Genomic DNA, 22,858 nt, shown 5'->3' with positions numbered 1-22,858 from the left:
AACCTCCTCGCTTGAAGCTTCAGTGCAACCTTGGCACATAAATAACATGTCATTTGCTATTGCAACAGAACATTATGGGTTAACCAAATTTCTCTCCCTGATCATCAGCATCCCAAACACTGCCCTGGTTTAGCACGTTCATAACCATGGAGTTCTCGCCCTGTAGCTTCCAATACGCCCAGGGATATTAACATTGCTTCGAATGCAAGCTTGGCCAGCAAAGGACAATTGTTGCTGTTTTTAAAAAAAAATACTTTCCAAGATGGGACGTTGAAATGTGGGATAATGAGAGTGATCAACTGATGCCACAGTCTCCCGTGGAGCAATGCTTCTCTTGTATGGAGACAGGAGAAGCTACTGGTGCCACAGAATCAGCCACCGCCATGTGGGTCCTGTGCCAAGCTACGGGTAACCAATAGTTGCCCGTTACCAGCCCATGTACAACTCTCCCCTGGACTACTTAATCTTTACCTTCATTAGTGTCACAAGTAGGCTTACATTAAAACTGCAATGAAGTTACTGTGAAAAGCCCCTAGTCACCACATTCCAGTGCCTGTTCGGGTACACTGAGGGAGAACTCAGAATGTCCAAATTACCTAACAGCACGTCTTTCGGGAGGAAACCGGAGCACCCGGAGGAAACCCACACAGACACGGGGAGAGCGTGCACACTCCGGACAGTGACCCAAGCCGGGAATCGAACCTGGGACCCTAGCACGGTGAAGCAACAGTGCTAACCATTGTGCTGCCCACCTGTTCTCGCCTTAGTCCGTACGTCAGCACTAATCCATGCAGCACTTTCCCTAAATGCCTCATAATGAACCAATTCTGGACCATATATTACCACCCTCAAAGGTTGCCCTCCGCCATGTCAACTGAGCAATCAGATTGGTCATGATCTCATTGAATGATGGGATGAATGGCCTACTTCTGCTCCAAAGTCTTATGACATGGAATCCTTTCACTTAAAGATTGGTTAAGTAACGAGCTGGAAGGGCAGCACGGTGGCACAGTGGTTAGCATTGCTGCCTCACGGCACTGAGGATCCGAGTTTGAATCCCAGCCCTGGGTCACGGTCTGTGCAGAGTCTGCACGTTCTCCCCGTGTCTGCGTGGGTTTCCTCCGGGTGCTCCGGTTTCCTCCCACAGTCCAAAGATGTGCAGGTTAGGAGGATTGGCCACACTAAATTGCCCCTTAATTGTAAAAAATTACAAGCTGGAATTGTTATGACTAACTGGAAGCCAAGAGCTGCCTGGTCAGGGCCCATGTGCTGCACTTCTTCATAGTTCTCCAGACCCAACAGAGTTGGTCCAAATAAATAAATTGCTGAAAGGTTTCAACGTTCCACTCGAGTCAGCTCAATGGTGACAGAACCAGATTTTGCGGATGTTGTGGGCGGGTCCTTCCAAGGTGCCTCGCCAAAATGGCCTCCTTGTTCGCCCCCTGCTGCTGACCACAAACAAAAAAAAACCACCAAACGTGTCAACATTTTTAATGTCAAATCTTTTATTTTACAAACAAGCTCCACGATTTTATTTCGAGGACACTGGCTGTTTTTAATGACCGACTTTTTTTATACAACTTAACACGACCTTAGCAAAATAGAATATTAAAATAAATATTAGTAGAACATTAGACATATCAGGAAAAGGGTATTTACAAAATATTAAATTTTACTCGCATGAAGACAATCGTGACTCAGTGTATGTTTAAATACACTATGCAATTATCTTGGATTAAACAAGCTGTTAACTAAAGCCTAGATAGCATGCTGTTCAGTTATTTTACAAGTCCAGAACATATTTGAATTGAATTCCTTTCCAGGATATGAAGATAGAAGGCAAAGAGACATGTTTAAGGATTTGTAGCGTAATCATTAAACAGTCAACTCTATGGTTGCCTGAACTCTGGGGCCTAGCTTTGTTGCTGTCCTCAACCAGCCCTGATTCCAGAGGGGCACAGTGTTGAAGTATCACAATGAGTAGGTCAGAGTTCAAAGGTAAATTTGTTGCACCTGTTTTAAGCCCATAAGAGTGTTAACTTTAGACCGCATTGCTCCAGAAACATACCTAAATGGAATACTTGAATGTGATTTAGCTAAAGGTCTTGGATATAAAACTTGTATCATAAAAATCACTGCTCTTAAAATAAAGCTGCTGTTTCAATATGTATCTCCATCTGGTGCAGAGGTTTAAAGCTAATTTAGGAACGGGAGGGTCATTAGGGCCCTCGAGCCTGTTCCGTCATTCAACCATGGCTGTTTCATATCCCCTAATTCTCTTACAGTATAAAAATCTATCAACTTTGGACTTTATACACAAAGGTACCTCTTTAAAACTGAACGATGGCCAGCTTCTGTCTTTCCATTCTTCCTCGAAGGCAGCAAGGCAGAATTTGTAAAGTGTCACTAATGTAATTCCAGACTCAAATATGGTTAAATATGGTTAATTTATCATGTTCACAACAAGGGCCGGAATTCTCCGGTTGTTGCAATTCACTTTTCCCGCCGGCAGCGCACAACCTGCGGATTTCCCGGCAGCGTGGGATGGTAACAATCCCATTGACAAGCGGCGGGAAGATAGACTCCCACCGCAGGCGAAAGGCAAGCAGACGGGAAACCAGCGGCTGGGGGAGCGGAGAATCTCGCTCAATTCCCCACCAAGTGAAACCTGGATATGGGATGGATTCTCCGGCCTTCCAGACCACGTATTTCTCGGCAATGGGAGGAAACGCTCCATTCGCCGGTGGCGAGATTCCCTGCTCCCACCACTGCCAATGGGAAATCCCATTGAGGCCACGCGGGAAACGGTGCGCTTCCGGCTGGACCAGAGACTGCCACCGCCAGCAAACGGGCAGAGAATTCCGGCTTATATCTCTCCCCTCCTCCTTTCTTTTTAATCATTTGCCCATCCGACTATATCCTGGAGCAGAAAATGTTTCTGCTTTTGTGTTGGGGGGTGTGGGAGGGTTCGAGATGTAAATGTAGGATACATCCATAAAAGAAATTCAAGAGCATCTGCTTTATCCTGAGAGCAATCAGAACACGGAACTCCCTACCACAGGGAATGGCCGAGGTGAATCAAAGATACCTTTCAGGGGAAGCAAGTTAACCGAGGGAGAAAAGGAATTGAAGGGTATACAGTACTGATAAGATGAGACAAAACGGGGTGGGATAAAGCTCGGGTGGGACACAAACTCTGGTTTAGGAACATTTGGAGGCCATTCGGCCCATCGAGCCTACTCCACCGCTGGATAAGATCGTGGCTGAGCTGGTTGTGGTCTCTGCCATTTTCCTGGCTGCTACCCCACAACCCTTGATTATTTTTGCCCATCAAAAACTTGTCCAAATCATTCTTCAATGGTCAAGCCTCCATTACTTTGTGAGAGAGAGAAAACCCACAAGAGAGAAAAAACGTTCTCCTCATCTCTGACTTCAAAGGGAGACCTCTTATTGTTAAACTGTGTCTGCTAGTTTTAGTCTCCCCCACAAATGGAAACATCCTTCTGCTATCCACCCTGTCAAGTCCCCTCAGCATCCTATACGTTTCAGTAAGATCATCTCTCAATCTTCTGAAGTGCAATGGGTGCAGGCCCAACCTGTTAAACCTTCCCTCACAAGATAAGCCCTGCAATGATTTCAGAGGAAGCAGAGAAGAGCGAGGCCAGATTACCTTCTTGTGTCATAAACACCCCCAATTATTTTGGCTCTTGCACTTCTTCATGGGATCGCCTGTGCCCACTGAGGGGGGGGGGGGGGGGGGGGTGGGGGGGGGGGGGGGGCCTTTGTTCAACGTTTAAACGAAAAGACAGTACCTCTGACAATGCAGGCATTCGGCCTCAAGAGGGGAGAAGCGGTGTTCATGAGTGAGCCAAATATCTAGCCCGTTCACTGGGCTTGTTTGACATTCTCTGGGTTCCGGAACAGTGAAACATTCCATTGCATTTTGTTTGAAAATTTGGAAAATGTAGGTGGGCTTGACCTGTCAAAAAGAGGGATAAAATTTCCCTCGTCTTGTCCAACCACAAAGGGGCAAAAATGGTCAACACCGAGGGCGGCTCAGTGGTTAGCCCTGCTGCCTCACGGCGCCGAGGTCCCAGGTTCGATCCCAGCTCTGGGTCACCGTTACACCCCACAACCCAAAGATGTGCAGGGTAGGTGGATTGACCATGTTAAATTGCCCCTTAATTGGAAAAAATGAATCGGGTACTCTAAAATTTTTTTTTCTAAACTTTATAACACCGAATACGTCCCCAAAATCCAAACAATGAGATTTCTCCTTTCCAAGTTCCTCAGATAATGACAGGTATTAGGCTGCTATCAGTCAATGTTCAGGAACACGTACGTGTCCAAAGGTAGCTGGTCAGTGGGTCCGAAGGCCTGAGGGATTCACGATAATAGACAAACCTAACCTTTCAGATCAGCTCTAGTCTGAACGAGGATGCAGCCTTGCTTCAATGCCTTGGTTTGTGCTACAGTTAGGCTTCCTTTTTGCTGAGTGCGGGCTGCTTATAGGCTGTCGCATCCAAATTTGGCATCCAACCCCCACCGTCTCCACCCACCTCCTCCTCCATTGTACTTCCTGTCTTGACTGCGGTTAAAGTGCTGAAAGATTCTGGAGTCAAACCCAACGCAGCATGAACTGTCAGCAACATATTTATTTTTCACACAACTGATTCCTTGTAAGCCTTTGTGGTCACTGTAATGACCAAGGCACTACTGCCGGACATTTACAGACCAGCTCTGGTGTGGTCAGTGAACGCATTGCAGAACAAACCTATTTAAAGTGGCACTGACCCGCTCCCTTCAATTAGTACTTTTAACCCCTTCGTCCCTGCAATAAACTCAAGCTCTTACCATGGTGCGACCTGCTGTTCCATTTATAGTTATCACTCAATGAGATAGATGTATGACCTTTGTTGAGCCCCACCAAACTAACCGTGCTGGTTGAACTGCAACTAATTTGATTGCTGAACTTGGAGAAGGCACCCAATCCACATTCTCTCTCTCTCCCCCCATCCAAAAGGCTGCGTTTGGGATACAACTTAATTGTGGAGGATCTCTTCCGTGTATCGTGGAATTTACAGTGCAGAAGGAGGCCATTCGGCTATTCGAGTCTCTGCCGGCCCTCGAAAGAGCGCCCTACTTGAGCCCCGACCTCTACCCTTTCCCCGTAACCCTACCGAACCTTTTTGGACATTAAGGGGCAAGTGAGCACGGCCAATCCACCCAACCTGCACGTCTTTGGACATTAAGGGACAGTTTATCATGACCAATCCACCTAACCTGCACATCTTTTGGACTGCGGGAGGAAACCGGAGCACCCGGAGGAAACCCACGCAGACACGGGGAGGATGTGCAGACTCCGCACAGACAGTGACCCGAGCCGGGAATCGAACCCGGGACCCTGAAGCAACAGTGCTAACCACTGTGCTACCGTGCCGCGCCCCCCCCCCCCCCCCCCCAGTAGTCTTGGTATCAGCCAGGGTGGCAGTATGGCAATTGGCCTCCATGCCCAGGCCAGGGATAAAAGGGCAAAAGCCCAGTGAAAGGACCGCTGAAGGAGTCGCACACACTCAAAATGTTAACCCGGTTTCTCTCTCGCCCGAGATGCTGCCAGTCCTGCTGGCTTTAACCAGCATTTTCAGTTTTTGTAAAGGAGAAAGTCAGCCACAGCTCCCATTGATCCCCACTGGGCGAACCTAATCTCCAACAGATTATTGAGGATAGGGGAGGAGGGGGGGGAATGGGGGGTGGAATAAAACAAGAAGAAAATTGGGAGGGAGGCGTGCTGGATCTCAGACAGATCTGGCAAAAAGCCATTACCCATGGGGATTCGCTGCACAGATTTATGCCAATGTCGGTTTGCAGTTCAATCATAGCATCTACATCTCATTGCTTGTGGGTCTCCCATTAAATTGAAGAGTTTTGAAATACATTCAACTTGAGTGAACTTAAATGTGTTGAAAGACTGGAATTCAGACTGCAGCTGGAATAGCACAGCGGTTGATGAGTGGAGCTGGCAAATTGGCATTGTCTCTTTGGGGTGTTATTTTTTCCCCTCCTAATCACCAGGCGCCCCGATTAAAATTGGACGCTGACAAAAGGCTTCCGTCAATGCGGACATTGAAATGGAGAAACTTAAATTGTGAAGCTGTAGCCTGCTGAAAAAAAAATAGGTTGGCCTCCAGAGTTCCCACATGGCCCAGGATCCACCTTTTCCTCACAGGCCCAATCTCGGAGTGAGCTCGCTCGAGTGGGATTTTCCGGCCCTGCCCATGGCAGAGTCTTCCATTCCCAAAGTCAATGGACTTTTGGCTGGCTTGCCGCATCCAGCATGAAGTGAACAGAAAATCCCGCCATCAATATCCTGAGAGACATGATGTGGAGATGCCGGCGTTGGACTGGTGTGAGCACAGTAAGAAGTCTTACAACACCAGGTTAAAGTCCAACATATTTGTTTCAAACACGAGCTTTCGGAGTGCACCTCCTTCCTCAGGCTCCTCCTTCCATTCACCTGAGGGAGGAGCCGTGCTCCGAAAGCTAGTGTTTGTAACAAACCTGTTGGACGTTAACCTGGTTGTAAGACTTCTTCCTGTATCCTGATAGAAATTGACTTTTCGAGTCAGCTATAACCTTGAGAGTAAGGGAAGATGATAGAGGTAAAAGGGTTAAATGAGAACTCATTAAGAATAATTAACTATAATCATATTAAGCATTACTTGAGTGCAACAATAGCTGGGAATCCACCAAGGGTTAATCCAGAGCGTACTCTTTAATTTCTTAGGTTTCACATCTGCAAGGTCAGTGACGTCAACTAGCTAAAAGGTTCCATTGATTGCAAGAACCAGTGCTGCTGTCCGAAGAACGACTAGTTCCGTTTCTATGGTAACAGCCAGTCTAGGGTGATAATGTCTTAACGAAAACTGAGTTTTTCTAATTAATGTTAGATGCAGGCGTGGATAATTTGGAAAATTGGCAAGTGATGGAATGGGAAATTTGCACCAATACATATATCTCTTGAATTGATCGGCAGACATTTTGGCCAAATTGAGTAAATTATAAATTAGTTAAAGCTAATCAGAAGTAAAAAGAAGGCTAGACGGTAAGATAATAAGCGCCTTAAAAATCACTCACCGGGATGGAAAAACTCATCCTGGGATCACCCCATCTATATTTCTGAAACCTATTTCCTTTGCTGCTTGCTAATTGCCTTTTGTTTAAATTACTTAGTTATGTTATCCTGTGTATTATGATTTGAAGAATTACCATGATCTGTAATTGAATGAAAACTCAACTACTGTATTCACTAAAGACAATCAATCTGCCTAGCTTGCTGCCGGGCTAGTTGGAAACTTTTGAGAATACGTTTACCAGTGGCACAGCTGACAAATAAACTGCCAGTGGACTTTTCCAAAAAGCACAGACTTGACCTCTGTTATTTGGGAACTGAAGGGATAACGGATATCCAGGGTTCCAAATAGACACAGAGGTCCATCATATCCTTTCGGACTGGCGCCCCTGCAAAGCATCTTGGGACATTTATTTTTCTCCATCTGAAGGCTGCAAGAGGCGGTTAATCCTTTCCCACTGCGGGATAATTCATTTAGACTGTCAGGCCAATAAAAAAGGGAGGGAGGGGGGGCAAGGCTGTAGTGAGGGGAAATGAGGAAAAGCTGACATGCAGGTGATCTGAGAGCAACATTAAAACAGCCACCAAATATCCAGTTCCTTTGCCTCATGTGGAACTGAAAGTGAAATGATGTGGTCTGGAAACCGAGAGACAAATTGTTTACAGCTCTCCCAACAATGTGAAGGGAGCCGGTTTCGTGGTCACTGTGTACGAAGAGTCGCTGGAGTGCATGCAGAGCTCAGGCGAGAACAGGATGTGTACCTGCTGTAGCTGGAAGGCCGCATGCGTTGCCCAAACCCACACTCGGAAGAATGGCCAGCTCAGCAATATACCAAAGAGGGTCACTGGCGCCTGTGGGACTTGGAAAGAGTTATCCAATCGCCTCAAGCCCCTGTGCGTTCCCCCTGCTTAGCTCTACAACTTTTCTCTCTTGCAGTCTGAGGAGGAAGACGTTCATGTTGAGCATTCATGCCGTGAGGGCTAGAATACAAGACCAGGGATGTACTTCTGAGGCTGTATAAGGCTCTGGTCAGACCCCATTTGGAGTATCGTGAGCAGTTTTGGGCCCCGTATCGAAGGAAGGATGTGCTGGCCTTGGAAAGGGTTCAGAGGAGGTTCACAAGAATGATCCCTGGAACGAAGAGCTTGTTGTATGAGGAACGGTTGAGGACTCTGGGTCTGTACTCGTTGGAGTTCAGAAGGATGAGGGGGGATCTTATTGAAACTTACAGGATACTGCGAGGCCTGGATAGAGTGGACGTGGAGAGGATGTTTCCACTTGTAGGAAAAACTAGAACCAGAGGACACCATCTCAGACTAAAGGGACGATCCTTTAAAACAGAGATGAGGAGGAATTCCTTCAGCCAGAGGGTGGTGAATCTGTGGAACTCTTTGCCGCAGAAGGCTGTGGAGGCCAAATCGCTGAGTGTCTTTAAGACAGAGATAGATAGGTTCTTGATCAATAAGGGGATCCGGGGTTATGGGGAGAAGGCAGGAGAATGGGGATGAGAAAAATATCAGCCATGATTGAATGGCAGAGCAGACTCGATGGGCCGAGTGGCCTAATTCTCCTCCTATATCTTACGGAAAAGAAAAGTTAAAGTAATCTCTGACATTGGACATGCGCAGAACCATTGGATTCCACCCTTATCCCGAAGGTCAACAACGATTATACTCAACTCTCACAATTTCCCCACCCCCATCACGGTCTCTCAGAAGAAACACTGTCCAGTCTGCTATAGGATTTGCTGAGAGAGTGTCCAACAGCCCTGCCTCCTTGGGCAATCTGTGCAACCCATTCACCAGCTGCTGTGCAAAGACCTTAAACGTGAGCAGTTCCGGGCACCTCGCCTCTCCTGGTACCCTGTCCTTAACACTTCTGGCGACTGTAATGTATAATTTTAGCGTTGAAACTAAGGAACACAATAAATAAACGTGCTGTCACTTGGCCTATAGTTGACTTTCTTCCTCCTCCACAGACCGGTTGAGTCCAGGGATATACTTCAGCAGCCTCTTTCGCAAGCTCTTCCTCCTGGACTTCCTGGGCAGTGTCCCAAAGGTGCTCTGGTTGTTGCATTTCTCCCAGGAAGAGGAAGAGGTGACTCCGTTATGACCAGCCTTGGCGCTCACGCTCCTCGTCAGCGCCTTCTTGGCGAGCACCACCTCATTGCTGTGAGCGCTGCGGCTGTCGTCGCTGCCAGCGTCTAAGGGGTCAAAGATACAAGTCTGATAAATGGGCTCATCGCCGTCCTCCGTGGCGCTGCTGCCACTGCAGTGGGGCTGCCTCCTGGCGGAAGGGCTGGGGTTGTGGCCTTGACCAAAGAGGCTGGCTCTGACCGATTCGATAGCATCATAAACACCCGCATCTTTTGACACAATCCCTGGAAAGAGGGCACAAATACCAGGCGGTGAGGTCGACAGACTAGGTTCCCCGCTTTTACGTTGGCATGTAGGTTGCAGGAGACTGGCATTCTCGCCACTCATACAACCAAAATTCATCTCCATTCTCTTTGTGCAAGCCCGTAGACCCAGTTTCTCCACCAGATCTACAATTCTGCCACTGGAAAGAGAGAGGAAGCCAGCTTTAGCAGAGAAAGCTTGGAGAGCCATCTTACTGAATGAAGCTCACCCAGCCCGATATGATCAAATAGGGGCATCTTAAAAGGAACTTGGTGGAAAGTGGACTTGGACCCTTAAAATCATGGTGGTCTATGCAGAGGTGCCAGGGAGGCCAGACCTTGGACTGCACACAAGTCCATAGACACTGGCATCTACATATAAGTGTGCATTCTTTATCTGTGAGCCTAAACAGGGAGAATTGGCAAGCTATCTGGCTGCAACAAGGCTCAATGGCAGTGAGTTCACCAAATGAGGTGTTGGATATATTAACAGTTCCACGTTGTTAATAATAATAATAATATAACCCAATAGAGTGAGAAAATGCTGCTAATTTATAAATTATTGGTGCAACCAAACACTTAGAATGTTGCGTCCAGTTCTGATCACCAATAGGATTATCATAGAATTTACAGTGCAGAAGGAGGCCATTCGGCCCATCGAGTCTGCACCGGCTCTTGGAAAGAGCACCCTACCCGAGGTCAACACCTCCACCCTATCCCATAACCCAGTAACCCCACCCAACACTACGGGCAATTTTGTACACTAAGGGCAATTTATCATGGCCAATCCACCCAACCTGCACATCTTTGTGACTGTGGGAGGAAACCGGAGCACCCGGAGGAAACCCACGCACACACGGGGAGGACGTGCAGTCTCCGCACAGACAGTGACCCAAGCCGGGAATCGAACCTGGGACCCTGGAGCTGTGAAGCAATTGTGCTATCCCACAATGCTACCGTGCTGGAGGGAGGTGCCTGGAAAAATTGGGGGATTGGATTAAGAGGGCAAGGAAGCAAACTGGACATGTTCTCACTGGAGGAGAGTAGGTCTAGAGGTGATAGCATGGTTGGGATTCCACAGGCATTAGATAATGTAGACCATGAAAAGGTATTTCACCTTGTCCAGAACAGTCGAATCAGGGGACACGGCAGGGTGGCGGGGGGTGCCTTTTTCCTCACATCTCATATGGATTGTGCACCAGTCGATGGCAATCGAGTCCCATGATTGGTCAGCAATGCCATGCTTGGGATAGTAGGTAAACCAGACAGGCAAAAGGAAGAGCTGGGGCAAGTCTAGGACAACACAGTGCCACCCCCTCCCCCTCCACCTCCATCTGCCGGAGATTGAGAGGCCCTACTGTGGTACCGCATTGCCAACCTCAAACAAGTCAGGTCAGGGCTGAAAATGGGACTGCCTGACCAGGACAATTTAGTTTGCAAGGCCTGGGCACAGCCTGGGCACAGCGCACCATCAGGGCGATAACTTATCTCAGTGGGTTTACCCTGTCAAACCAACCAGGAAAGAAGCCCAAAACCAATGAAAATAAAAACTAAATTTCTTGCAGCAAAATGCAGGAAGGCAACGGTGCGGCATTTCTGAAGGAGGCGGCTTGAGCAATCGTGCCTGTATATAGTGTGGAGTATGCAATGCTGCCCCCACCACTTATACTGTCTCCTCATAATCATGGCCAGGCACCCATTGTGAGCAACGTCCGTTGACCATCCGCCAGCACCCAGAGGCAGCAATGACAAAGTGAAGCGTATTAAGTGCGCCAACGTTTGCGGGCCAGTCAAGCAGCTTTTCGCGCCTTGTTTCAATGCCGCTGCGCCCCACGGCCCTCCCAACAGTGCAAGTGGCGCTCAGCAAGCCGCGGGATAACTGTGTGGGGGGGGGGGGGGGGGGGGGGGGGGGCATTTGGAGAGAGCGGGAACGTGCAAAGATGGAGGGTCCCATCGTGCTAAAGGTTTTGCTGGCACAAAAATCGCGCAGACGCAAATGTGCATTGGCAGCAATGCGCCCACTACAAGGTCAAGGATTGTATTAATGCCTTTAAAAGGGAGGAACGTCCAAGCAGTTAATGTCTGACCAAAACTGCCTTCATCTCTTGATCCAAAAAGCTACGTGAATAAAGTCAGGGGGAACAGACCTGGATAATCCAGGTTCACACTTGCTCAGAGTGGTCTCAATGCCAGAACGAGGTGTTTTTAAAACGGTTACGCTTGACCCTGTTTATTTTATGGCCAGTGCTTTGTTTTCAGTGCTGATTGAACACTGGGATGAGCCCAACGCTGTCAAGAAAGACAAAGCCACTCGTTCTAGAAAACCCGAACACGGTCTGATCGCCAGGAACCCGCGCCTCCCAGTTTGTGGGCCCCACCACTGAGGAGGTCACTCACCATGCACCAGTCTCTGTTCCTGGACCATGAGCGATCTATACTCCTCCCACTTCTCCTGCAGTGTTTGCTGGAAGTGAATAACAATAATCAGCCTGCGACAAATCAGCGGACCAAATATAGGCAAAGCCGGGATTGGAGGTTGTGCCCCCCCCCCCCCTCTCCCGGGAAAGGTAACAGGCCACTTCACAGCGGGTCGCGTGGGGGTAAAGAAGAATGAGGCCCTTCAATAGGACGAAGACGATAGCGCCTTTCACAACCCTCAGCCTGCCTCAAAAGCACTTTTTTGAAGTGTGGCCTCTGATGCAGGAAAGACGGCAGCCACTTTGCGCACAGCAAGATCCCAAAACACCGCACTGGGACAAAGGCCAGCCAGTTCATCTATGATGTCGATTGAGGGAGAAACGTTGGGCGGGCCACGGGAGATAACCTTCCTGCTCAGCTTCAAAACGTGGGATCTTTTAATGATCAGAGGGTTAGATAGGGTGGACAGCGAGAGCCTTCTCCCGCGGATGGAGGTGGCTAGCACGAGGGGACATAGCCTTAAATTGAGGGGTAATAGATATAGGACAGAGGTCAGAGGTGGGTTTTTTATGCAAAGAGTGGTGAGGCCGTGGAATGCCCTACCTGCAACAGTAGTGAACACGCCAACATTGAGGGCATTTAAAAATTTATTGGATAAGCATATGGATGATAAGGGCATAGTGTAGGTTAGATGGCCTTTAGATTTTTTCCATGTCGGTGCAACATCGAGGGCCGAAGGGCCTGTACTGCGCTGTATCGTTCTATGTTCTATGTTCTATGTTTTCCATCCCCCGGTGAGGCCTTGGTTTAACACCAAAAGATGGGACCCTCGAACGGTGCTGACGTTTGCGCTCAATTTTCTGGAGTGGGACTTTTGACTTTTTGTGGCAAGGCCTCTGACAAGCAGCCCCTCCCTCAAACATTAACCCGTTTTTTTTTCTGCCATGGATCCCATCCACCCCACTTAAAAGGCATTCAGTGGCGAGTGAAGTCAGGTCCGTTAATTTGGCCCTTTAGTTTCCGCGAATTCTGCATACACCATTCCTATTAGATAAGTGTTCAGGGGTTCAAAGTATGACAGCAGACAGAATGGTAGCTTACCTTCAGGTACTGCAGCCTGGTTTCCAATTCTGCTCGTCTGATGGAGGTTCCATACACAGTCTCCAGCCTGTCAGTGAGAATGTTTCAGTTAAGTTTTTTTTACATGCTCCTCGTGTTTACTTATTGGCTCCCCCTCCCTTCCCCCAACTCTGCCAGTGATTCAGTGAGGAGATTTACCACCCAATGTGGTACTGAGGCACAGAGACCAGGAAGACTTGTGGTCTGTGTTGAGTGATCCTCAATGTGTGGAATTTATCATGTCCAATTCACCTAACCTCCACATCTTTGGACTGTGGGAGGAAACCGGGGCACCCGGAGGAAACCCACGCAGGCACGGGGAGAACGTGCAGACTCCACGCAGACAGTGACCCAGCCGGGAATCGAACCTGGGACCCTGGAGCTGTGAAGCCACAGTGCTGTCCACTTGTGCTACCGTGCTGGAGGCTTCAGCTCTTTGGGGTTAAGGAGGGGAAAGGCCAAAAAAATGATTTCACTCTTGATCACTATCCGATTTCCTGGTGGAAACTGCATATGTACGAATGTTGGACGAAGATAGGATGCAGCTTGGCCGAGAGGCCATAAAACCTTGGGGGCAGCACGGTAGCATTGTGGATAGCACAGTTGCTTCACAGCTCCAGGGTCCCAGGTTCGATTCCCGGCTTGGGTGACTGTCTGTGTGGAGTCTGCACGTCCTCCCCGTGTCTGCGTGGGTTTCCTCCGGGTGCTCCGGTTTCCTCCCACACTCCAAAGATATGCAGGTTAGGTGGATTGGCCATGCTGAACTGCCCCTTAGTATCCAAAAAGGTTGGGTGGGGTTACTGGGTTATGGGGTTGGGGTAGACGTGTGGGCTTGGGTAGGGTGCTCTTTCCAAGGGCCAGTGCAGACTCGATGGGCTGAATGGCCTTCAGCACTCAAGTCTATGATTCTGCCAACACTCACTGTTTAGGCGCACAGACAATCCCTACAGGGTTGCCATGGAAACCCACCTCAGCAACAATGGGCATCTTAAACAAAAGATGGGGGGGGGGGGGGAAGACTTTTTTTTTAATGTAATTTTAGCACTGATCACTAAACTTATGACTAAGGACCAATTGGTCACACTAAGACGCCGCCATTTTGTGGCCTTGAATTACAGGCCTTCCTCCAATCCCGCGCTTTCCTCTAAATTCCTATTGTTAAAGCAGACAAGAAAATAATTGCTGATATTATTAGCCTGAGAATCAGCCCTTGGAAAGCTCAAGCAGAAAACCCACACCTTGTGTCACCATTTGTTTAGTTTGATTACCTCAGGCAATTTCCCGATGACTTGATAAGATCCACAATATCTCGGTGACGGAATCCATTGACTTGCGTCCCATTGATGCTGGTGATTGTGTCACCTGGCAAAGAAAGCACAGCCCTGTTCAGTCGCCAAGTAACCGCATTGAGCAACTGCCTTCCGCTCAAAAGCATCCCGCCATGTGGTGGCCTGCGCATCAGGCGAAACGCTTTCTATCAAGACAGGAAATCTGCACTAGAAATGGAAAATGCAGCAAAAAGGAAGTCACTTGAAGTGTGGTGAGGTTGGGGTTGAAGAGACTAAAAGTGATGACTGTGAGCTTAGTCGAGCAGCTGAATTGGCAGGTGTGGAACCAACCCACACAGAGCAAGAAGGCCCGAAATGCGGCCCTCCCCTCAAGTGTGGAGGACAGTCCAGACACAATAACCGCCCCCCCTACCCCACTCCCGAACATTGCTGGGCAGGAGAGAATCACTATCCAGGCATCCCCGTTGCACAGAGCAACACATCTGTGTGCCAGACACAGAAGAAAGGCTTTGCATTTCTATCGCCCCCTCATGGGGCTCTCTGGACAGCCCCAAAGTGCTTTACACCCAATCAAACACTTTTCTTTGAAGTGCAGTCACGGTTGCCGTGTAGGAATCGCAGCAGACAAATGTTACACAGCAAGATCCCACGGGGACTCCTTCGGCAGCACCTTCCAAGCCCGTGGCCTCTGCCAACTGGGAGGAGAAGGGCAGCGCAGACACGTGGGAACGCCGCCACCGGGAGGTTCCCCTCCTCGCACACCATCCTGATTGGCCGTTCCTTCACTGTCGCTCGGCTGAATTCCGTTCCCAACAGCACTGTGGGTGTACCTACACCATATGGACCGCCACCACTTTCCCAAGGGCTACTGGGGATGGGTACTAAATTCTGGCCTCGCCAGCGAAACCCACGTCCCATAAACAAATATTTTTTAAAAACAAATGGGCAATAAATGACCGGATAATCTGAGTTCTTAGTGTTGGTTTGAGGGATAAATAGGGATCAGGAAACCTGCTCTTCTTTGAATAGAGCCATGGGATCTTTCACATCCATTTGAGGGGGAAGATAGGGCCTTGGGTTAGTGCTCATTCGAAAGACATCGGGTGGGATTCGCCTATCTCCCTTCTCACTGGTAGATCGGCCATGACTCAAATGTAAGGCCGGGTCAGAGAAACTAAGCGGTCCCATCCTTTGGTCACCAGGCAGGATGAGGCCTTTGTTTACCAATTCCCCAACCTGCCGGCACTCACTGTACAAAATCAGATGTGCAGAAGGCTGACGTGGATTACCACAGAGGCACAACTGTGACAAGATTGTGGCCAGCTCCTGGAGAGGGGGGGGGGGTTGAGGTACAGCCAGAGGAAATGAAATTGAGAAGAAAGAACTGCCCGAGACTGATGCCCAGGAACCTTGGAAGGAATGGTACAACAAACAAAAAGACTAGGTGGCTTAAAAACGATAAGCATTTCCAAAGGGCAAAATGGCTACCCACCCCAGACATGCACGTGCGCCTCATCTTGTGCCTTTAAAACAGCTCCCAGTCAATGACTTTGAAATGTCGGCCCTGCTGCAGTCAAGGCCTATTCGGCAACTGAGAATTGTGCATGGCATGATCCCACAACAAAGAAGATTGGAACGTCTTTTTTATTTGGTGGTGTCAGTTAAGGAACTTTGATGGCCTGGACACGATGTCCAGGTCGTCAAACGCCTGCCGGGTCCTGTTTTCCCAACTCTCAAATGGCTAACATTCCGACGAGGACGATGAAAACGCTTCACAAAGACACAAAGAAACTCGCCTTGATGCAGCAGCGTCGATATTAATAACCAGGAGGAACTTTTCACAGGAAGTGGGCCTCGCTGGCCAAGGCCAGCATTTGTTGCCCATCCCTAATTGCCCTTGAATTGAGTGCCTCGCTCAACAATTTCAGAGAGGGGCAGTTAAGAGTCGATCACATTGCTGTGGGTCTGGAGTCACATGTAGGCCAGACCGGGTAAGGACGGCAGATTTCCTTCCCTAAAGGGGCATTAGTGAAGCCAGTGTTTGAGGGGGGAGTTCGAGAGGCTGGAATCAAAGCTAATCCTTGTGAAGGCAAAAGAGCTAACTGGACAAGGGAGATCAATGTATATATAGAACGAACAGGCGGCATTTCGGGGCAGCACGGTGGAGCAGTGGTTAGCACTGCTGCCTCATGGAGCCGAGGACCCGGGTTCGATCCCGACCCTGGGTCACTGTCCGTGTGCACGTTTGCACGTGTCTGCGTGGGTCTCGCCCCCACAACCCAAAGATGTGCAGGGTAGGTGGATTGGCCATGCTAAATTGCCCCTTAATTGACAAAAATAATTGGGTACTCTAAATTTGTATTTTAAGAAAAGACCGCATTTCAAAATACAATGAGGGTGAAGTGGGGACCCATGGGATTGGGTGGAACATCGCTCTTCTGTCCCAGTGGAGAATAAAATCAGCTGTGGTGCAAAATCAGTGCTCCCCCCAAATCCACCAGTTTCTGATGGGCGGATTCACTTTAAATTGCCCCCACAGAATTTGGGATCCTGGTAAAAATGAACAAATTAAGTTTAAACATAAACAAGTGTTGGAGGCATGGTTCCCAAGTAGTATAGGTCAGGGAGCACACTATCTGCCATCTTGTTCTGGGGTTGAGGATAGATTTCCTTCGCTAAAGGACTTTATGAACTAAAATGGTTTTTTTAACAATAATCGATGATAATTTCCCGGTCACCATTACTGAGACTAGCTTTCGATTCCTGATTCAATTTAAGCTCCGCCGGTTGCCGTGGTGAGGTTCGAACCCGTGACCCCAGGGCATGGGCCTGGGCCCCTAGACTACTCGTCCGGTGACATCACCACTACGCCACCATCTCCCCAATCGTTCCCCAATTGCTAGCAATCGTTCAAAATGGTGACAACTTGTCCATCACGCTTTGAGTCACACCGCCTTAGTGATGAGGCAGAGTCACAACAGGGATGTAAAGGAAGTAAATCCTGCACTGCGGGCCCCACTGCCTCATGGGATTGTCCTGCCCCACGTGCGCAAAGGTTTGTTGGTCGAGAATCGGCCTGTTCAGTCACAAGAAGGTCCATGGCAGAAACTGGCCACCCTGAGCAGACATCACTCCCATGGAGGGACTAATGTTGACTTAATCATAGAATTCCTACAGTGCAGTAGGAGATCATTCGGCCCATCGACTCAATCGAGATTATGTGCTAGGGTCTGGAGTGGGGCTTGATCCCATAACTTTCTGTCATAACTATCAACCATCAGGGCCCGGAATGGATTGATCTTTGTCGCACTTGTGCTAGAGACCATTTGAGAAGCTGGGCAACTGTTCCACCTAGCCAATGGTGTTGAAGTCCAACTATGGTAATCCTGGGCAACAGAGATAGCTCAACATCTCCCATGGTGATCATTCACCAGAATTCTTAGCCCTGTTCGGATGATGGCCTCAAATCTATCTTCCCGTTTCAGATGCTGACAGACTTCTCTTGGGTTTCAAGCACACGTTGCTTTTCACGAGCGCCACAAGGTGCCTTTTTTGCCGTGGAATATGGAAGCCTGTTGGCCAAAGGTGCTGATGCTAACTCTACATTGGTGTTCTGCTGTTTTCCTGCACATTCCAGTAACACTCCTCCACCTCTTTTACCACCTTCCCTAACCTCACTGAAACATCTAAACCCCGGAACCTCCAACAACCGTTCCTGCCCCTGTTCTATCCACGTCTCCGTAATGGCCACAACATCGTAGTCCCAGGTACCAACCCATGCTTCAAGCTCACCAACCTTATTCCTGATGCTCCTCGCATTGAAGTAGACACACTTCAAACCACCAACATGCCTGCAGGTCCACTCTTGTGACCCTGGTACCTTCCTCAGTACTGCACTACCCTCAACTTCCTGAACTCCAGCAATGCTATCTCCTAGACTACAAATCAGTTTCCCATTCCCCTGCCAAATTAGTTTAAACCCCCCCGAAGAGCTGTTGCAAATTTCCCTCCCAGGATATTGGTGCCCCTCTGGTTCAGGTGTAACCCATCCTGTTTGTACAGATCCCACCTTCCCCAGAATGTGCTCCAATTATTCAAGTAACTGAAGCCCTCCCTCCTACACCATACCTGCAGCCACGTGTTTAACTGCACTCTCCCTGTTCCTTACCTCCCTCCTGCCCCAGCCCTGTAGCCACGTGTTTAACTGCACTCTCTCCCTGTTCCTTACCTCCCTCCGACACCATCCCTGTAGCCACGTGTTTAACTGCACTCTCTCCCTGTTCCTCACTTCCCTCCTACACCATCCCTGTAGCCACGTGTTTAACTGCACTCTCTCCCTGTTCCTTACCTCCCTCCTACACCATCCCTGTAGCCACGTGTATAACTGCACTCTCTCCCTGTTCCTTACCTCCCTCCGACACCATCCCTGTAGCCACGTGTATAACTGCACTCTCTCCCTGTTCCTTACCTCCCTCCGACACCATCCCTGTAGCCACGTGTTTAACTGCACTCTCTCCCTGTTCCTCACTTCCCTCCTACACCATCCCTGTAGCCACGTGTTTAACTGCACTCTCTCCCTGTTCCTCACTTCCCTCCTACACCATCCCTGTAGCCACGTGTTTAACTGCACTCTCCCTGTTCCTCACTTCCCTCCTACACCATTCCTGTAGCCACGTGTTTAACTGCACTCTCTCCCTGTTCCTCACTTCCCTCCTACACCATCCCTGTAGCCACGTGTTTAACTGCACTCTCTCCCTGTTCCTCACTTCCCTCCTACACCATCCCTGTAGCCACGTGTTTAACTGCACTCTCTCCCTGTTCCTCACTTCCCTCCTACACCATCCCTGTAGCCACGTGTTTAACTGCACTCTCTCCCTGTTCCTCACTTCCCTCCTACACCATCCCTGTAGCCACGTGTTCAGCTGCACTCTCTCCCTGTTCCTCACCTCGCTAGCACGTGGCACTGGCAGCAAACCAGAGACAGCAACACAGTCTGTCCTGGTACTCAGCTTCCAGCCTAGCTCCCTGAATTCCTGTTTTACATCCCCGTCCCTTTCCCTACCAATGTCGTTGGTACCGATGTGTATCACGACTTGTGGCTGCTCCCCCTCCCCCTTAAGGATCCTGAAAACACGTCACGGACCTTGGCACCCGGGAGGCAACACACCAACAGTGAGCCTCTATCGTTGCCACAGAACCGCCTATCTGTACCTCTAACTATAGAGTCTCCAATAACTAATGCTCTCCTGCTCTCCCCCCTTCCCTTCTGAGCCACAGGGACAGACTCAGTGCCAGAGACCTGATCACCCTGGCTTACCTCTGGTCGGCCATGGCTGATCTGACTATAACCTCAACCCCACATTCCCACCTATCCTGATAACCTTTCACCCCTTGGTTAGTCAAGAATCTATCTGGCTCTGCCTTAAAAAAAATTCACTGGCCCTGCCTCCCCCACTCTCTGTGCAAGGCCCAGAACTGGACACCGTACTCCAGCTCAGGCCTGATGAGACAACAAATATGGTGGAGGCTCCAATTAGAACATAGAACAGTACAGCACAGAACAGGCCCTTCGGCCCTCGATGTTGTGCCGAGCAATGATCACCCTACTCAAACCCACGTATCCACCCTATACCCGGAACCCAACAACCCCCCCCCCTTACTTTTAAGGACACTAAGGGCAATTTATCATGGCCAATCCACCTAACCCGCACATCTTTGGCCTGTGGGAGGAAACCGGAGCACCCGGAGGAAACCCACGCAGACACGGGGAGGACGTGCAGACTCCGCACAGACAGTGACCCAGCCGGGAACCGAACCTGGGACCCTGGAGCTGTGAAGCATTTATGCTAACCACCATGCTACCGTGCTGCCCTAATTGAGATATCTTTAATCACCTTATCCCTACAATTTCCCTGATGTAGTCAGGAGGATTCCAGTTTGATGTGTTAGGCAGTTTGGTTCGACGTGGACTGCACTTGATGCAGTGCGGCGAGAGACAGACCTCTAACACTGGAGAAGATCCAACACGATTTTATTCAACGTTATAACTAATATACATGCTCAGCTGTGGGTTCACACTATACTGAACTGACTGGAGACCTAGTACTAGCCTGACCAGACGTACTAGCTACCGCGTGGTGTTTGCACTGGCTAGCTCACGGACTCTGACTGTCTCAGAGGCTGGATCCCGAGAGAGCGGGAAATCTAGTGCCCTATGGCTTTATAGTGGTAGTCTCCTGTCTGGTGATTGGCTGCTCTGTTCTGTGTGCTTACTGGTCATCCTGTGTGTCAATCACTGCCTGTCTGCACTTCATTATATATACAGGAGTGGATAATATGACACAGTTCACATGTACTGGCTCCCAGTCTTGGAGGTTAAGTCTTTTGACTGCCTTATTCCAGAAAGGGCAACACAGCAGCGATTGGGAGTCAGTTGCTGCAGCATAGTTAACCCAAGAATCCCTCTGAAGACACCACGTTCGCCACAGAAGGTAGTGAAAGATATTTATGATACAAAGAGAGGTTAGAAAGGCTAGCCATGCAGATACAGTGAGATAGATTAACAAGTGGCCTCTCGTTACCTTGTCTCAATCCTCCCAGCTCGGCAGGTGTGTTTTCCCGGACCCGACAGACAAAGGTGCACATTTCCATTGCGTTCTCATCTCTATGATGGAGGCCATACGTCTACAAACACACGCAGAGAAACAAACACAAAAGGGTTGAATCGTCGGAAAGTAAGTGGGGAGCTCATTTCAGACGGGTTCGAGGAAGAATTTCTTCTCTCAAAGAGTGGAGAATCTTCGGAATCCTTTACCCCAGGAAAGCTGTGGAAGCCGAGTCCTTGAACGTCTTGAAGGCCGAGATAGATAGGTTTTTAATCAGGAGGGGAATTAAATTTTATGGCGAGAAGACGGGAAAGTGGATTTAGTGAGTGTTAAATCAGCCACAATCTTATCAAATGGCAGAGTAGGCTCGAAGGGCTGAATGGCCTCTTCCTGTTCCGATTCCTCCTGGTCGGAGGGGGTTTCAGTCGATGATCACGAAAAACAAACATTGATGCAACAGGGCTTTGCATTCAGTTGTCTGTTCTAGGAGCAGATGGACAGGGGTATAATGGCCCACAAGAGGTGGGGAGAGAGCAGGGGGAGTGTGGAGGCCAGTGTGGAACTGTCTCACACAACAGCAACGGCCATTGTCCCAACATCGAGGCAGCAAAATGCAACCTTGGATTCAGGAACTACAGAGTGCCAATTCATCTACTCCTCTCAAGGAACACGCCAAACACTTTGGGAGACCCAAAGTAACTTTTAGACGTCCGTGAAGGAGTCCACACCAAAGTGGTTCAAAGAAACTTAGTTTATCTCTATTCAATACATCACACGGTAAATCCCAACTTGATCTGGCTTCCCAGTGTCTAACTGGCTGGCTTTATATACCATACAACTAGACATTCTTTCGACTTCTTAACAGGGAGCGCGTATTCTGCAAGATTCACGGGCAAGTTAATTGTTCCCACTCCTTAAAATACTCGCGGATTATAAAAGTAAAAGTAAAATAAATCCTACCTGAATTTCAAATCCAAAGGCTTCGCCATCTTGTTTTTCTAAGGTAATAATCCTCCTTCAGACAAACCAGCAGAAAATGTGTGCCATTAACAAGAGATAAAGGTGGGAAATCTCCGGATGTTGGGATTCAATTTTCCCGGCAGCAGCACACCCTGCCGGCAGCGCACGGATTGGCCAACGGATTTCGCAGCACCGTGAGGTGGTTACAATGGGACGTTCCATTGACAATCGGGGGGAAGATAGAACTCCGCCGGCAGCGAATGGCGCAGCCGGGAATCACGCGGCTGAGAGACCGGAGAATCCCGTCCAATATTGTTGCCCATTTTATATACATTTAATAGAATCCCGACAGTGCCGTGCCCATTGTGTTCGTACCAGCCCTCTGAAACAGCACCCCCCCCTCAGCTTACTCCCCCACCCCATACTCACAACTACCGTGCCGCCATTATGCTATATTTTCCCGCCTCCAATTGCCCCCACCCCTCCTACCCCAACGGCATTGATTTATGTGTAGGCATTGCCCCATAGCTGGTGCAACGTACCATTTCCAGCCAGGCCCAAGCAGCCATGCATCCTATGTCTTGGGGTCTTATAGAATGGGGATGAGAAAAATATCAGCCATGATTGAATGGCGGAGCAGACTGGATGGGCCGAGTGGCCTAATTCTACTCCTGTGTCTTATGGTCTTGTGAGTCCCAGTCGGGAATAGCTACAGGCTTTTCAATGCCCATTGTAATCAAGCCTCATTCTCTCTTCACCCAGACATCCCACCTGCGTCTTCCACCAGGATCCACTGGATAGTGATCAGAAGCAAACGCAAACAACCTTCCAGCTCGTGTACACACATAGATACGTGATTCCTACCTTTCATGCTCTGGAGAGTCCGTCAATGTCTTCCATTTCATGAGCGACCTCTACGAGAAAGATCAGGCAATTAGA

The 22,858-nt window shown here is 49.1% G+C and overlaps 1 protein-coding gene across 1 annotated transcript in view; it reads right to left on the bottom strand.

The window, feature by feature from the left end:
* Window positions 1–8,643: 8,643 nt before the first annotated feature.
* The window catches only part of tamalin (trafficking regulator and scaffold protein tamalin), a 36,205-nt gene continuing 21,990 nt past the window's right edge, over window positions 8,644–22,858 (bottom strand). Inside the window, exons 2-8 of the mRNA XM_038786698.1 lie at window positions 22,784–22,833; window positions 21,920–21,974; window positions 20,936–21,038; window positions 14,334–14,427; window positions 13,048–13,114; window positions 11,926–11,992; window positions 8,644–9,510 (exon numbers count right to left, since the gene is read on the bottom strand). Of these exons, the coding sequence (XP_038642626.1) occupies window positions 9,080–9,510; window positions 11,926–11,992; window positions 13,048–13,114; window positions 14,334–14,427; window positions 20,936–21,038; window positions 21,920–21,974; window positions 22,784–22,833 (867 nt within the window). The 3' untranslated portion in view covers window positions 8,644–9,079. The remainder of the gene's footprint in view (window positions 9,511–11,925; window positions 11,993–13,047; window positions 13,115–14,333; window positions 14,428–20,935; window positions 21,039–21,919; window positions 21,975–22,783; window positions 22,834–22,858) is intronic.

Source organism: Scyliorhinus canicula, chromosome 28 (assembly GCF_902713615.1).
Source record: "Scyliorhinus canicula chromosome 28, sScyCan1.1, whole genome shotgun sequence".
Taxonomy (NCBI): Eukaryota; Metazoa; Chordata; class Chondrichthyes; order Carcharhiniformes; family Scyliorhinidae; genus Scyliorhinus; species Scyliorhinus canicula.
Note: the sequence above shows the minus strand (reverse complement) of the source record. Positions and strands in the feature narration are given on the sequence as shown.